Source organism: Rhamphochromis longiceps, linkage group LG1 (genome assembly GCF_057381845.1).
Source record: "Rhamphochromis longiceps isolate RC_006_pf linkage group LG1, R_longiceps_female_GT1.1, whole genome shotgun sequence".
In the NCBI taxonomy this organism is placed as follows: Eukaryota; Metazoa; Chordata; class Actinopteri; order Cichliformes; family Cichlidae; genus Rhamphochromis; species Rhamphochromis longiceps.
Window position 1 is genome coordinate 12,103,302 of NC_140557.1, and position 16,039 is coordinate 12,119,340.

General features: G+C 39.7%; 1 protein-coding gene across 1 annotated transcript in view; it reads right to left on the bottom strand.

Annotated features, from left to right (window-relative positions):
• Positions 1-352: 352 nt before the first annotated feature.
• The window catches only part of unc13c (unc-13 homolog C (C. elegans)), a 117,681-nt gene continuing 101,994 nt past the window's right edge, over positions 353-16,039 (bottom strand). Inside the window, exons 28-32 of the mRNA XM_085383151.1 lie at positions 12,884-12,964; positions 8,530-8,677; positions 5,682-5,774; positions 3,868-4,027; positions 353-1,935 (exon numbers count right to left, since the gene is read on the bottom strand). Of these exons, the coding sequence (XP_085239277.1) occupies positions 1,650-1,935; positions 3,868-4,027; positions 5,682-5,774; positions 8,530-8,677; positions 12,884-12,964 (768 nt within the window). The 3' untranslated portion in view covers positions 353-1,649. The remainder of the gene's footprint in view (positions 1,936-3,867; positions 4,028-5,681; positions 5,775-8,529; positions 8,678-12,883; positions 12,965-16,039) is intronic.

The following is a 16,039-nucleotide window of genomic DNA, read 5'->3' on the forward strand; positions in this document are numbered from 1 at the left end:
GGCTGTTTTAGAAAGGATGTATTTAGTTGGCAGTTGAGTTGCATTGTGGATACTGTAGGCATCATGTTATGAGTTTTATAAAAACGTGTGTTATGGATATAAAAATATCTCAGAGCCAGCTCCATTAAGTTTGTTCCTTTTTTGACTGCGAAATAAAATGCATGCAGAAGCCCTTTAAGGGGTAATGTAATTTCCATGGCGGTTATGATGGATAAAAGGGAAGCTTACTGGACAATTTCCAAAAGGACCCGGATGTTTTAACACATTTGCACATACTTTATGCACATAGAAGAAAAGTAGACTTTTGTACAATATCTCACTAAATATATTTACATGACATACAATTCGCCATCAGTGCAATACATAGGAATGTTGCATATTTACCAAATGTTAGACTCTTTCCTTTATGAAGAAAAATAATTCCAATGACAGAAGCTGATAAAACTAATGTATAAAGTAACATGTGCAACTTTTGTATCGGTTAACAGCTTCACATGAAATAAAAAAAATAAAATCTTAGTACCACCCTATCAACAATCAAATATTAAGCATTGAAAAAGTAAAGATCACATGTACATATATATCTTCATACATGTAATGGATTGCTTTTGTACAAATACTTTATATAACTTTGGCAGTTTATCAGGAACAAAGTTATCGGAAAAATATGAAACAATAATATCAAACTGTCAGCAATGTCATGTAAGCTTGCCTTCCAAAGCTCATGTTCACAGTGGTCATTCAGAAAGGTTGGAAGCCGATGGCAGAAAAACCAAGAACAAAAAGCCAAAGAAAAAGAAAACATTTCCATCCTTTCTGCTAGGACTGTTAGCACTGGAGGCTGTCGTCATTGTTGTCATGGTTATAAAATTACAAACACCTATGAAGGTTTAGATAGCAGTCATCGCCATTTAAAAAAACATGGTCTATTTTCAGGTCGACTTAAAATACAAACAGTTTGAAGGCAAGGGGACAGGACCCTGCTCAGCGGTCACTGTGGAATCATGGGAGAGACATGACCGAGAAGAGGACATGCACATCAGTGCTGTGTGGAAGCACGTGAGGCCAAAAAACGAGGGTGCAAAATAAACGAATTTGCAACAATCGAAACGCCACATGGTCAGAAAATGACTTACACCGGACAAAATAATCGAGCAAATTTCAAACATACTAAGTTCACCATAATTCATATACGTTGATTTTGTTCTTTTTTTTCCACTGGTTTGGCACTTTATTGGAACAAATCTCTGTTCAAAAAGACTAATGTTGTACAAAAGGTATCATGTCTCATTAACATAACTCGTAGAATATAGTACTTAATAGTAAGCATACGGTAAGTAAACACTTGTACATACTGTAGTTTTAAAATGAACATTCCAACAGATGTTTTACACACATGCACAAAAACAAACAAACAAACACAACTTTCTCTCTCTCGCTCTCTCTCTCTCTCTTTGCTGCCTCGCCACATTTGGGCCTCCTCCATTTCTCTTTGGACAATCTTATTCTCCTTCTGAGTGATCCTCTATCCCGAAAGAACAACTGTTGCTACTGCTCTTTCTCATCTTCCATCTTTCCCTCGCTATCGTTTACCTAAGACAACACAACTCATTTAATACTGTGGGGTTTTGTTTTTTTTTTGCTCCACGTTATGACACTTCCTCCGCCGAGCGCGTGTCTGTCTTGAGACGCACAAACTCTTTGGCCACCTCGTCGTTGGTCCTTTGAGAGAGTATCCTCATGATGGTGATGCCCGTTTCGTCCATGGAGATGCTCTTCACCAGCGGGTAGCAGGCGGCGCAGCTGCCCTTGTCTGCCAGCTCTTTGAGAGGGATGACGGTCATGCCGATGATGCGGTCCTCACGGGCAAAGCAGTAGTCCTTCACTGAGACATGAAGCTCATAGGCCTCTGGACCGTGTTCGTTACTCAGAACACTGAGAAAAATGACAAGGATGAGGTTGGGGTGTGACTTAGAAAGAAATTAGACATGAACAGATTTAAAAAGTAGTCCTAAATCCTACTTTTAAAACAACCATCATGGGTAATGAAAATTTACATCACAGGCAGTGAGAGGGTGTCTGAGTGTCACTTAAAAGTACATGAAACTAACCTAAATGCACTTTTTTCCTATTATCATATAAGCTTAATAAGTGTTCCTGTCAGGAACTGTACAAGAATGTGAACGAACTGCTGACATTTGGCTTTGTTTACAGCTGAATATAGCCTGTCAGTAAACAAGTCTGGCATGGTGACATTTCCACAGTGAAAAGCCTCCTTACTGTATGCGTGGCAATCATGAGAAACTCAATCATGTTTTGTGAGGGAAATTAATGTATCTATTCAAAAGAGCAATTATTCTGAGCTTTTTTTTAGGCTTTTTTCTAATTATCCACAGAAACCTGTGGCTTCTTGAAATTCAAATGACAATGCCCAAGCATTGTCATTTGAATTTCAAGAAGCCATATAAATATATATGCAGACATCACAATGTGCGCTGCTAACGCTAAGATCACTCCAGATGTATGACTTGGCTGAGTGGGCCTGACTCTGAGAAATACAATACTTAAAATTGTCACGTTAAAACAGTTGCTTGATTTGCTTTTATTACAAAAATAATGCTGCTGAATAATGTACATTCTAAGGTTAGAAAAGTAAGGTGTTACAGGTACTATTAAGCATATAGATTTCTGCTGCTTTCTTTGTAGTGTGCAGCAATCTCAGTTGTTAAAAATGAAGGTGATGTGCCAAAAACTGCAGTTTGTTGAATAGCCACCTGAGACCTGAAGTGCCCAACTTTAAAACAGAAACAAACACGTAGAACCTGGAACTTGTTTGTTTTTTTTTTGGTGTCTCTTCAGCTTATTTCCCCTACATGGGACATTTTTATTATTATAGATGACTGATGGTGTGGACTGAACTGGGACAGGACTGTCATTCTGGCGTTCAGTTTAAAAAGGAAAAACCTGATAAATAATATGGCTCACTGTGTAGTTCATTTTACTGATAGACTGTGCAACAAAAGTAACATTTTTCATTATGTAAATTTTGGACAAATTATTAGCATTCGTCACTGTGTGATGCAGAAATATAGTATATAAAAGATATAGCCACTGTGATGGACATGACTAACACAGTGTATCTGACAGAGAAACTGAGGGACACTGGCTGCTTATTGCTGCTCAAGTTGTAAATTGTAAGTTATTAGTCATCCATTATCTTTTCTGAATCTTAGATTGACCATGATTTATCAAAAGGGGTTCATGTTCTTTTCAGTATGATTGGAAACTAGCAATCAAGGACATGAAGTCTTCCCAAAAGTGTTGACTGAGGTCCCTGAGCAAGGGAACCAAGGGCTAAGTTCCCTTACACCTCTGTATAACAAGAATCTTTGTGCAAACAGAGGAGTTATCCCCTGCTGGCCATAATGCATAATGCAGGTTTCAGGGGCTTCAGCACTGGCTTCTCTTTACAGACCTCAAAGCTCCAGCTATCTTTTATATTGTATATAGATGCACCCTAGTTGTCTAGGCTAGTTAACATTTGCTATTTGATAACTTGATACTGAGACCTGTTGTCCAAACACAACTCTGCCAAAAATATCTTTTGAAAGAGTAGACCACAAAACAATAGGTGACATTACAGTTCCAGGATGCATCCATATTTTATTTACACTTTGTGTTTGTAGTTTGCAGATAGCACACTGATTTCTGATTCAAAAGCAAATATATGAAGTATATTATTATTAATGACAGTAATAGAAAAAAATGACACTAAATTAAAGAATATTACAATATTACAAGAAGTGAATAAAATTGCTCACAATTTTATTCACTTCTTTAACTGACGAGGAGGACACAGATACTTACTACTGGAATGTTTCATTGTACTTTGGTGACCAATTGTTATTCTTGGTCTTGGTGCTGAATTTGCGTTTCTTGTCAGCCAGATGTGGACCCACGGCATTGACTTCTACAAATGGCCGGAACATGGCGTTGGTTTGCCAGATGAGGTTGTTCACTCCGACCACTGAGAAACGCAGAGGAAATAATAATCTCATTCATTACGACATGGACACAGGTACAAGAAAGGAAAGTCCACTAATTCTGCCAAAAAAGATTGTGTATTCCAAGCTCAGTTTCTATTTTTGGACCTGTATTTATCTTGTTCCCACAGATAAACGGCTAAATGTAGAAAATGTCACGTTAAACTGAGATACCGTCGGAGCAAGCATAACAGAGCCTGATAACAGAAACATTTCCAGCTATCTGCAGCATTAATGGTAAACACCTCTGCGTGTTAGTGCCTATGAATCAGCCTGCAAAGATTTCTTTTCATACTCACTCTTCTGCACTGATATTCAAATAACGAGTAAATCCACAGTGAAGAAGACCAGAGACATTGACTGACATGCAGCGTCAGTAAACCATAATGATGTGGCAGCATGCTGGATTTTCTGTGTGAGCTGCCAAATTTAGATTCAGGAAATGCAGAAAAAATTTAATCAAAAGCTAAACTGTGACTCATGTAATGATGGCTTTTCCTGTTTGTGAAAACATTGTTGCTTTGCTCTCATGTTTTTAGTTTCTCTAATGCCTATGGTGCTTTTGGGGGGAGGCAGGTTTAGAGACACTGTAAGGAAATAAGGAGGCTCACAGTGAATTAAAAGAAATACATCTCTGGAGAAATTCTGTAATGATAAAGCAAAGAACTAATAAACAGCCAACCTTTGAGCCAGCTGTACATGCATAGCTGAACTTGACTTGTCTTATCTGTGTAGTAGCAGACCTATGTATTTTCCAGTTTATAGCTATTACAGTATACAAGTATCAATCTTTTTTTTCCAGCTATCCCCTAATTACAGTGACTTTGTACTGTGCTCTAGCAGGATGTAATTTTGAAGTACAATAGAAGTATAACTTGCAGGGATAATAATGCAGTTTTAGGACTCCGTTTTGGTAAAAGTCTTTTCAGGTGCATTGTTTTAAAAAAAAAAATCATACTGGCAAATGCAGACGATTTGAAAGAATGAAACTATTAAAGAGTAAGGTAATTAAATTTGGACGATCAAATAACAACTGAATTAGTTTTTAAAAAGTTATTTTTTGCAATTGTCTTTTGCTTAAGTTTGATTACGTAATAAAATTTCCTTTGTTTTTATCAATGTCTTGTAGTATGTAATGCTCTACTACTACCAGAAGGTGGTGATAATGTATCTATAAGCTGTTTGCCAACAACCATGAAACAACACAACATAGAAGAAGAATGTTACTAACACTTAAACAGGAGACACACATAAAGGCCAAAACTATTGCCCATCGTGAAATTGCATGGAAATCCAAATATGCACGGTCATTTGAAAGCTTAGAAGAATGATTGACTAATACCTATAGTACCTAGTGGAATTGACAACAACAGCTATTACAAATATGACAATACTGCATCAATCCCGACACTGTCATGCATAAAACACCTGATTTTCTATTTAATTACAATAAGAAACAACATATCAAAAGGTAATTAACTTATTCTCTGATTTTGAAGGCGCTCCAAGAAGCTGTGCTGCTGATGGCCCCTGCAGCCCAGTTGCACAGATGAGATAGATTTTTGTGAATATTTGCAGGTGTGAACAGATTTGACTGGAAATAACAAAAAGCAGGTTTGAGTATAGGAAAAAGCTCACCCTTCACGCTGACTTTGTGCTCTCCAGTGCCAGGGTGAGAGATGAGATTCACTTGCATCGACACCTCCCCCACTGATCCGTTGGATGACTGACCTGGACACACACCAAAACAGCAACAGGAGAATTGGAAAGAGGCGTAATGAAAATCAGAAAGAATGGAGGAGCAGCAGTGAGGAAGCAGGGAGAGAAATACAGAGATCAGGAACCCGAAATAAAAGAGATGGAGACCGAAAAGAGAGAGAGAGAGAGGGAGGATGCGAGGACAGATGCAAAACTGTGAAGACAACTATCTGTGTACCTGGTGAATCCAAAGATTGATCCAAAAAGCTGTGTATAAACACATGAGTGTGTCAGAACTAAAAGAGAAAAAACAGACCTAAGGAAAACAGTAAGAGAGTAGACTTGTTTTCACTCTCATGGCAGCCCAGTAGCAAGCAAAGCCAGAGTTTCCTTTAGCTCCAGGCTAAACAAGAATAACAACAAGTAAAAAAAATAGAAACATGAAATAATCTGTCTGGTTTGAGGGCTGTGAAAAAGGCACATGTTGTGAAGGAATCTACTAAATAAATAATGTTCTACATGCTGAAATCAACAACGTCTTAGCTCAAGTGAAAACACTGGATTTAACTCCATGGAAACACACTATGAATGCCATGCAACAGAAAGGAAATAGATGAGGCAAAGGGAATGCATGAATATAAAGGAGGACTCTGCTCAGTTGCTGTGCAGCATCATTAACGTGTCACTCAGTCAGAGATGAACAATTAGAATGGATTGCTGACCATGTTACATACTGTCTGATGTAGGGAGCCTTGCTCATTTCAGCTGCTTCATGTTTAAGCCAGCCAGGAGCAAGTAGACGTTGAACACTACTTAATGTAGAGGCATGTTGATCCAATAGCTAATCAATATATGTCAAACATGCAGCACCCGTTGTGGCTGGTAATGGGGAAACAAGCCTTGAGATTTATTGTAATGAAGCCCCAGGAAGCCGATAGAGAACTAAGAAACTGCAGCACAATGAAGTCCTGAACTTGTGAGAACACACAGCAATGCCACTGCATGGTCACTTTAGCTATCAGGGTAAAAACAGACATTATGGTATGTTGTGCATTTATGAAAAAAAATATACCGGTGTACTCAACAGATACTAGAAAAGGAATTCTGAGAGACGTAGAAGCTCAAAGTGTGAAGAAGACAAATGGTACATGTTGAAGATAAAAGAAAGCAGGGATAGATAAAAACCAAGGTGGCAGCGAGTAGGCCTTAGGATCAGATTAAGTGAGGAAAATGCAGATAAGAAAGGCGAGTTGTCTGCATTAATTGACGAAGACTTGCTCTTAAATTCCCAGATTTTTTCCACTGTCAAATAAGACGTTACGCTTAGCCTACACCGTGTGACATTTCAACACACGAATACTACATAACCAAAAAACTGCAAAATATTCATGCGAGATTACTGTAAGCTAGACAACAGCCCCCACTCAACAAAGAGACACATGTATGCTTCCGAGAGCAGGCTTGGCAGGATTAAACTGGTACATGCCGTGGTCTAAATATGTCGTTCTCAGAGCACAGGGGTTGGTGATTAATGAAACTGTGTCCACTGTGCTACATCAAGCATCATTTCCACATTCTTTAATTTTTGACCTCAACCAGCTCACTACTTCCACTTAAAGACAGAACATTAGGCCACCTCAGATAAAAAGCATGGTGTGAAATTGCGGGTGGAGCTGGAATGGGATGAGAGATGTAGCGCGGGTGGAAGAAGAGAAACACATCGAGCAATCTGAAAATAGCACACAGCGAAACACTGTGTATCTATGCCCATCTGCCACTCAGGGAAAACGGCAATGCTGGTTGGCCTGCTGGCTGCCGAGCTTTTTCCTACAGGCTTTCAGTTTCCTGCTGCCTGCTATGCAGTGTTCTACAAGGCTGAGCACACTGAGGGAACCGGGAGCTTAAAGCTTCAACGCCCTGCCGGGTTGAATTCCCTCTTGAGCATCTCTGGATACCTGAAGGTATTTCCGCCTTATTACAGAGAAGAAAATCCAAATAAAGACGGATGAGTCAACAACATATACAAGTGTGCCAGAGATGCTGGAAAGAAAGAGTGAGGCGACTGCACAAAAGAGAATATATGGATTTACATAGCAAATACTGTATATCGTATTTATCCCGACAGTGTTTTTTTATGCATTGTTAATGAGAGAGTGAAGGGAAAAGAGCATGAGAGCAATTAAGCCCTTAAGCACACAGGATGAAAAGGCCAAAGATACTGTTGCTGTTTGTTTGTTTTTAAAGTTATTTACAGTGAAAGAGGCACAGTGCTCCTACAGTGATGAGATAAATGCAATTACAGCAATGTTCACTGTGTATTTAAGCTGATAAAAAAGAGGCATCTTCAGAACACATTTACAGCAATATATATGGGGTAAATACTGATGGGAAACTCCATAATGTTAAGGTTAAATAAAGCATTACAACTCCGAAATGTTGCAGACAAATCAGATATTAACTGTGAATTACAGCAACAAATATGTTGTGAATAAACTGTTTTGCTACAAGTGTAATCAGTCGTCATAAAAATATGTTTATTCACTTCTGCCTAGGTGCTAAAATATAGCTTCACAATAGAATGACCAATCTGTCTTTTTTCACGCCTTTGCTGGCACTCTCACTGTGTTTTTATAGATGCTTTCTGTAAAAGTGAAGCTGCCCAAGCAAGGCAGAGAGAATACAGAGTATAGCTCTTAAGACAAAAGTTTTCCAGCATTTGAATGCTGAAATAACTCCATTCCCTCCCAAACTGAAACCCAACTGAGCCTGACCATAGCTAGGTGCTTACCTTGAGAGGTTTGGGTGCATATATATTTCTTGATCAAGGCATCTGTAGGTTGAGTGTAAAGGCTGAGAGCATATTTGAGGGACTTCATATCAGGGCTCTTTTCAAGGAAAGTTTTCTTCAGACCATTTCCTCCAGCATGGAAGTATTGCTATAAGAAAAGAAAGAGGAGTTAACTTCCAGATGACTCCAAGAATGTTTTCCAGGAAGGGATCCTCTGTTGAGTTCATACACATCAGCAAGTTTCAGTTGGCAGAGAAATAACCTGAGATTATGTGGACAGTATGCATTTTCCAAGCAGGAGACCAGGCAAGAGACAGCAGTAATAGCCACTTTTCTGTCTAATTACCGTGCATTTAAATCTGAAACCCCTGCTTGGGTGGTTAATGCACATTTGCGCTGATAAGCATGATAGCTGAGTACACACAAAGCTTTGCATTCTTTTGAAATGTTGTCACCACTCCTACATATGGAAGATTGTGGCCATGGAGAGATCTTATTAAGAAAAGATGGACTGCTTTTTTGTGCTTATCTGTTCAGCTAGCTTTCTTCTACAACACATGATCATTACACAGACAAAAGAGCTATTGTTAATGGCGCTTGTGTTGTTTGTGGAGTTTCTGTTGTCATGATCCAAGTTAAAAAGTTGGTGCACCCTTATCTCATGTCAATAAATACACTGGACAGAAAATGCAGTAGACAGAGATAAGGTATACACAGCTGCAAAGTGACATCCGAACCACATTGTCTTCATCAGACAAAGCTTGACACCACAATGGAGAAAGTGCCGGTAAATATTTTCAGACTGGTGTCAGGTCAGTGACTCGACACATGGGGAGGCGCTGTGGTCTGCCTCACCAATGATTTATTAGTCATAAAGTTTAACCGACATGTGCTTCTTGTGAATTATACATAATCTGGCGTGCAGAGGTTGAGTCATCAGTGGAGTTTTAAGAGAAAAAAAGAGAAACGGCACATATTCTATCCATAAAATGCCCAGGAAACACTAAATATACATAAAATTCCCAGAGATTAACATCTATAGTTATTTAAAATAAACACACCCAACTACAATTGAATTGGCTTAAACAAACAGTGGTACAATAAGAGTTGTATCTATTCACAATTTCCCACCATATAACACAGGAAGATGTTCAGAATGTCTGTATTTTGTGCCTTGGAGATTTGTCTCATTTTAGGTCAGAACATTTGAAACAATTTATTCAAAAAATATCACCTCCTCATTCCAATCACCGTCACAGCACTAAGACTCACAGAATATAAGCTGTACTGATCTATAAGAGTGTCGCCTCATCCTGAAAAATGCCTGCAGTGTTACTGCTGGGCTGCAGTGCTGCATTCCCTCTGGCAAAAAGACCCAAACCAACCTGCATGCTCAAGATATCACCCTGCCTCCAGTAAAATCACCGGCCACCTTTACAACATCCGTACTTTCTTTTTGTTACCCTATTACTTTCCTCCAGTTCCTTATATTTTGCCTCATATATTTGATTTCGTTTTTCTTCTTCATTTATTTTCTCTATCTTCGAGGCTTAGCAGGGGTTTGCATTTGGTAGTTAATGATGTGAGGCTGTAGTCTTCTGCTGATAAGTCTTTAGCACATTTACCTGAGCAAGTAAGTGATTACTAACAGTTTATTTTCTGGTAATACTAACATCTGATAACAAGAAAGACAAATAAAATGGCCTGCATAAAGAATCTTATTATCAGTTTTTCAAATCAAATCAAATTCAAATTTTATTTGTCACGTACACAGTCATACACAGTACGATATGTAGTGAAATGCTTTTTTTCCTAATATCTATGTTTGTTGTTCAAAAACTGGGATCTATTCTGAAATGCACTTCAACAAATGCCTACATATCTTATTAACTATATCAAATATACATTTTATCGAGGAACTCTCAGACATCTTTCTCATACAATCAGACAAGGCCAGAGTTCAAAGAAAGGATAAATAATACATTACTGGGGCTCTGTTAAGTGTGCTATTTTGTCAGGTAAGGTCTGCTTAGGCCACTGCATTATCCTGCCCATTCATTTTTACAGGTTTTAAGTTCAGCTTGGATGAAATATTATATTTAAATGTTTAAATAAAAAAGCTTTTAAATAAATAAATATCTTGCACAGGATTTAACTTTTTAGTCCAAGAAGAAATTCTTGGTTCTATATATTTATACTTACTGATGAATGGCACATTTCTTTTAAATTTTAGTGTATCTATTTTTGATGGGTTTTGAGGTTGTTCTGTTTTTTAGACTGTATATTCAGGTAGCCATTTAAACAGAATTTCTAAATTTCTACCAACTCTGTGTTAATCGACTGCTCTCATTGGAATACTGATGAAAGAATTTCGGTGACATGATTGATTTAAACCTCCAGGTAGTTTCCTTGGTGACAGCAAAATCAATTAGTTTTTTTTCTACACCTTATGGAGTCGTGTTTCCATAGTGGCACCTTGCCATAACTCTCCTCTTGTGCCTGAAGAACTCGGACTTGGTATCATTTTGTATCCTTTTGCAAAAACTGTCAAATGGCAGAAAAGTAAAATGCTGCTGTTTTTTCTTCTTTTTCCATGGGCTTGGGAAGTGTCAGAGGTATTTTTAAGATGCAATTTATTTTTAGTTTTAAGTTGTGCACCATACTCTTGTAGTTTCACTTCATCAATATTAACATTAACAAGCAAACAAGAAATACTAACAAGCTCCTGGTTGAACCAAAGAGCATCGCTTTGGAGCAAATACTACAACTCGTGACCAGTATTTCAGTGTTTTTTAAAACTGCTAAATAATTTTTTAATGTTTTTTTTTTTTTTATTAAGTCCCACCCTATTACACTACCACCACCATATTTTACTGTTGGCATTATGGTCCTTTTTTGAAATGCTGTGTTAATTATATGCCAGATATAACAGGAATCAAACCTTCATATAAGTTCAGATTTTGTCTCGTCAACCCACAGAATGTGACTTTAGATCAGGGGTAGGCAACTCCAGGTCTTGAGTGCCGGTGCCCTGCAGGTTTTGGATCTCACCCTGGGTCAACACACCTGAATCAACTGATTAGTTCATTACCAGGCCTCTGGAGAACTTCAGGACATGCTGAAGAGGTCATTTAGCAATTTGAATCAGCTGTGTTGGATCAAGGACACATCTAAAACCTGCAGGACATCGGCACTCGAGGCCTGGAGTTGCCTACCCCTGCTTTAGATTGTAGGATGATATGTTGCTTTTTGAGACCTCTTAGTCTGCTTCACTTTGTCACTCAGGTTCTAAGTAATTTCATAATTCAACAGGTCTGCCAGTAATCAGGCCTGACTGTGGCTAGTAAAACTGAACCAAACTTTCCAAAAAAAAAAAAGTGGTTAATCACAGTTAATTCATGATTTAACAAGACAGCCAATTAATTTTTCACACAGAACCAGATAGGTTTGGATATCCTTTTTCCCTTAATCAATGAAATCATCATTTAAAAACTGCAATCTGTATTTACGTGGGTTATCTTTGTCTAATATAAACAAATTGTTTGATGATCTGAAACATATGCAAAACACTAGGAAACCAGGAAGGGGGCAAACACTTTTTCACACCACACCACTCAGCCATAGAAAACCCTGCCATGAATCACCTGGTGCACAACTTTTGTACTGATGCTAATGCTAGAAGAGGTTTGGAATGCTGCAGTTATTGAGTCAGCAGAGTGCTGGAAACTTTTACGTACTAGCCTCAGCACTTAGCAACCCGCTCTCTTTATGTGGTCTTTTACTTTGTGGGTGAGTTACTCTGATTCCTAAATGCTTCCACTTTACAATAACACGACTTTCAGTTGATGGTGAAATATCGAGGAGAGAATAAATTTCACGAACCTACTTGTTGTTGCAGTGGTATCCTGTTACAGTACTGCACTTGAGTTCAGTGAGCTCTGTAGAATGACCCATTCTTTTCTGCCCTTTATGTTTGTAAAGACTGCATGGCTAGGTGTCCGAGTTCATACACCTACAGCAATTCAAATTACTATTTCATTCATGTACTTTATTATTTTTACATTTTGACAATATTTAATGTCATTATATATGATGTGGAAAAAATAAAACATAATCGGTAACCTTTAGTAAATCCATTTACAGTGTAAACATAGGTGCAAGTAGAGACTATAGCTCTTAAGACTAAAATGTCCAAAGCATGTCACGAGTAACAGAATTCCACACTCCTAGAATATGCATGTTTAAATCATTTGCATATCTCTGCTATGCTATGCACACCTGCTTTTCCTTTTAAAGGTCAAGTTTAGCCAGTACTGCCAACTGTATAATAAACAAACAAAAAAAAAAACCTCACCTTGATGGTGGGAAGCACAAGGTCCATGGCTGCGCACTGGCGTGGTGTCAGACTTCTGGCTTCTTCTCGGATGACATGCTCCTAGAGAGAGAGAGTAAAACACTGCAGTAAGCAAATACCATCACAAGTCACATTTGTTAACTTTGAATTTTAAGATGTATCTCCAGCAAAATGGTTATGACCTTAAGTGAGCCATAGTGCTCGTGATATAGAGCATTTACTGCTTACAAACCAGAACCAGTGCAAGTCATTTAAACTGTTTGTGATAAATTTAAACCTCGCTGTCTCACACCAACACACAAAAAAATCTATTTTAATCATGAAAAATGTTTTTGTCAATTCTAATTGGAGCTTTCATGACCCGTAAATTGATTGCTGTAAATAACTTCTGGCACTGCCTTATTTCTCAGGTGTGTACAGCTCGTGTGTACAGAAGCAAAAGTTTCATATTGGATGAGATTTAACTATTTAATCCACATAATCACACTGTCAGGTGCATGCCGATGGTGGTTTACTTTGAAAATGCACATCGCAATCTTGAGATGAAAGATGTGTGCATTCAGCTGCAATCATCATATGGTACAGATTTAATCAACCAAAAGTCTTTAAACAGAGCTACTGTGAGAGGAAATAGTTTAATCTGCATCAGTGCTAAGATGTTCTTTGGTTTTGATGCCAAAATTGCACTGGGTCACCCTCATTGTGTCTGTTCCAGCACTTTCTCCATCCAGAGAAAACAAAGCCATAGTGTGCCCCAAAAACACTGGAGGTTGCATGGAGGAAGATATCATGTTCTGATGGAGAAACTGTGTATGTTTAGATAGACTTTTTTTGCCATTTATTATTATATTATATTACTGTAATAATGTATTTATTTACTCTCGTAATTGAGTATTTCAAATAGAAATCTTCCTGCAAAATCCATGTAGTAAGCTGAGAACACACTACAAGCTGTTTGTTGTCAAATATTTGCTGAAAAAGATAAGTGCTGTGTAGAGCTGAGCACGGGATTTACAGAGGTCATAGGACATAGACATCAAAGTGGTCCTGCACACTGCATTACATTTTTCAAGCAAACTGTCAATCAGCCAAAGTGTTCTTCAACTGTTCCAGCGAATCTGAAAACATTACATAGTTCAAAAGTCACATCACTGCAATAGCAATTAGTCAGGGATTTACTTCGGATGTTAGATTGTGCAGGAAGAGTTAGACACATGCCTTAATATATTAACAGGAGAGAACAGAGCGAATGCGTACAGAGCCCAGGCTTATCCCCACCTGGGTCTGTCAGACCATCTCTCCCTTCTGCTACACCCAATATACACACAAAAGATCAAGAGCACTGGGATTACAACCAAAACCGTGAGAACATGGCCGCAGGATGCTATTCCGATGCTTCAGGACTGTTTCCACTGCACAGACTGGGATGTATTCAAGGTGCAGGACACTGACAATCGTGTCGCATTGGACAGTTACACCTCCACTGTCTTGGACTACATCTGTTTCTGTGTGGACAATGTAACAACTTGGAAACGATTCCGTGTGTTCCCTAATAATCCACCCTGGATGACACACGGAGTTCAACAACTTATTCGAACAAGGAACAACGCTTTCAAATCCGGGGACCAGGAGGCATACAGTGCTGCCAGGGCCAACCTGAGAAGAGGCATCAAGACTGCCAAGCAGCAGCACAGGAGGCGTATCGAGGCCAGGTTTGAGAATAACACAAACCCAAGGCAGGTCTGGGAGGGCATCAGGGCTATCACGGACTACAAAAGAAGAACACCATCACCCTCAGCCGACAGTTCTACTCTGGCTGAGGATCTAAATCTCTTTTATGCCCGTTTTGACAGGGAGAACACCGACCCTGTCCTGTCCCCTCTCCCCTCAACCGACCCTGCTCCGGTCCTGAGCACTCATGAGCTGAGGCGTGTGTTCCGGAGCATTAACACCAGGAAGGCGGCCGGGCCGGATGGAGTGCTGGGCCGGGTGCTAAAAGACTGTGCTGCGGACCTGGCGGACGTCTTCACCTCTATATATAACACCTCGTTGTCCTGTTCACTGGTACCATCCTGTTTCAAAGCAGCAACCATCGTTCCCATCCCAAAACAGTCAAATGTCACATGTCTGAACGATTTCAGACCTGTGGCACTCACCCCCATTCCCGCCAAATGCCTGGAGAGACTGGTCATTAAACACATCAGAGCTGCTTTTCCACCATCCCTGGACTCGCACCAGTTTGCATACAGGGAGAACCGGTCAACCGAGGATGCGATCGCCACAGTGCTGCACACATTACTGAAGCACTTGGAACACAGGAACACCTATGCACGGCTCCTCTTTGTAGACTACAGCTCGGCTTTTAATACCATCCGGCCATACAAACTCCGTCCCAAACTCCACCAACTGGGACTTAACTCCTCTCTGTGCAACTGGATTGTGGACTTCCTCACTAACCGTAGACAGAGTGTCAGAGTGGGTAAGAACACCTCTTCCACCCTTGTGGTCAACACCGGTGCCCCTCAGGGGTGTGTTCTGAGCCCTCTGCTATACACTCTCTTCACCCATGACTGTATTTCCTCCTGCGCGTCCAATCTCATTGTTAAGTTTGCAGATGACACTACAGTGCTCGGACTTATATCCAACAATGATGAGACAAACTATAGGACAGAGGTGCAACAACTAGAGTCATGGTGCCACGACAATAACTTGGTCTTAAACACCAAAAAGACCAAGGAGATCATTGTAGATTTCCGGAAGAGGGGTCATAACAACCATCTGCCTCTCTTCATTGGCAGTGAGGCGGTGGAGAGGGTGAGCAGTTTTAAATTCTTGGGGGTAACTGTGACCGAGGACCTGTCCTGGGGCAACCATATCACCTCAGTTGTACGGAAGGCCCAACAGCGCCTCTACTACCTGAGGAGACTGCGGAGCGCACACATTCCCAGATCTCTGATGTTGAACTTCTACAACTGTGCCATCAGCAGCGTTCTGACGTATGGATTTCTAGTGTGGTTCCCCAGCTGCACCAAGGCCGATCAGCAAGCACTCCAGCGGGTGGTGAAAGAAGCTGGCAGAATTATTGGAACAAGTCTGCCAGAGATCAGTAATATCTTCCCCACTCGCTGTCTGAGGAGGGTGCACAGTATCCTGCGG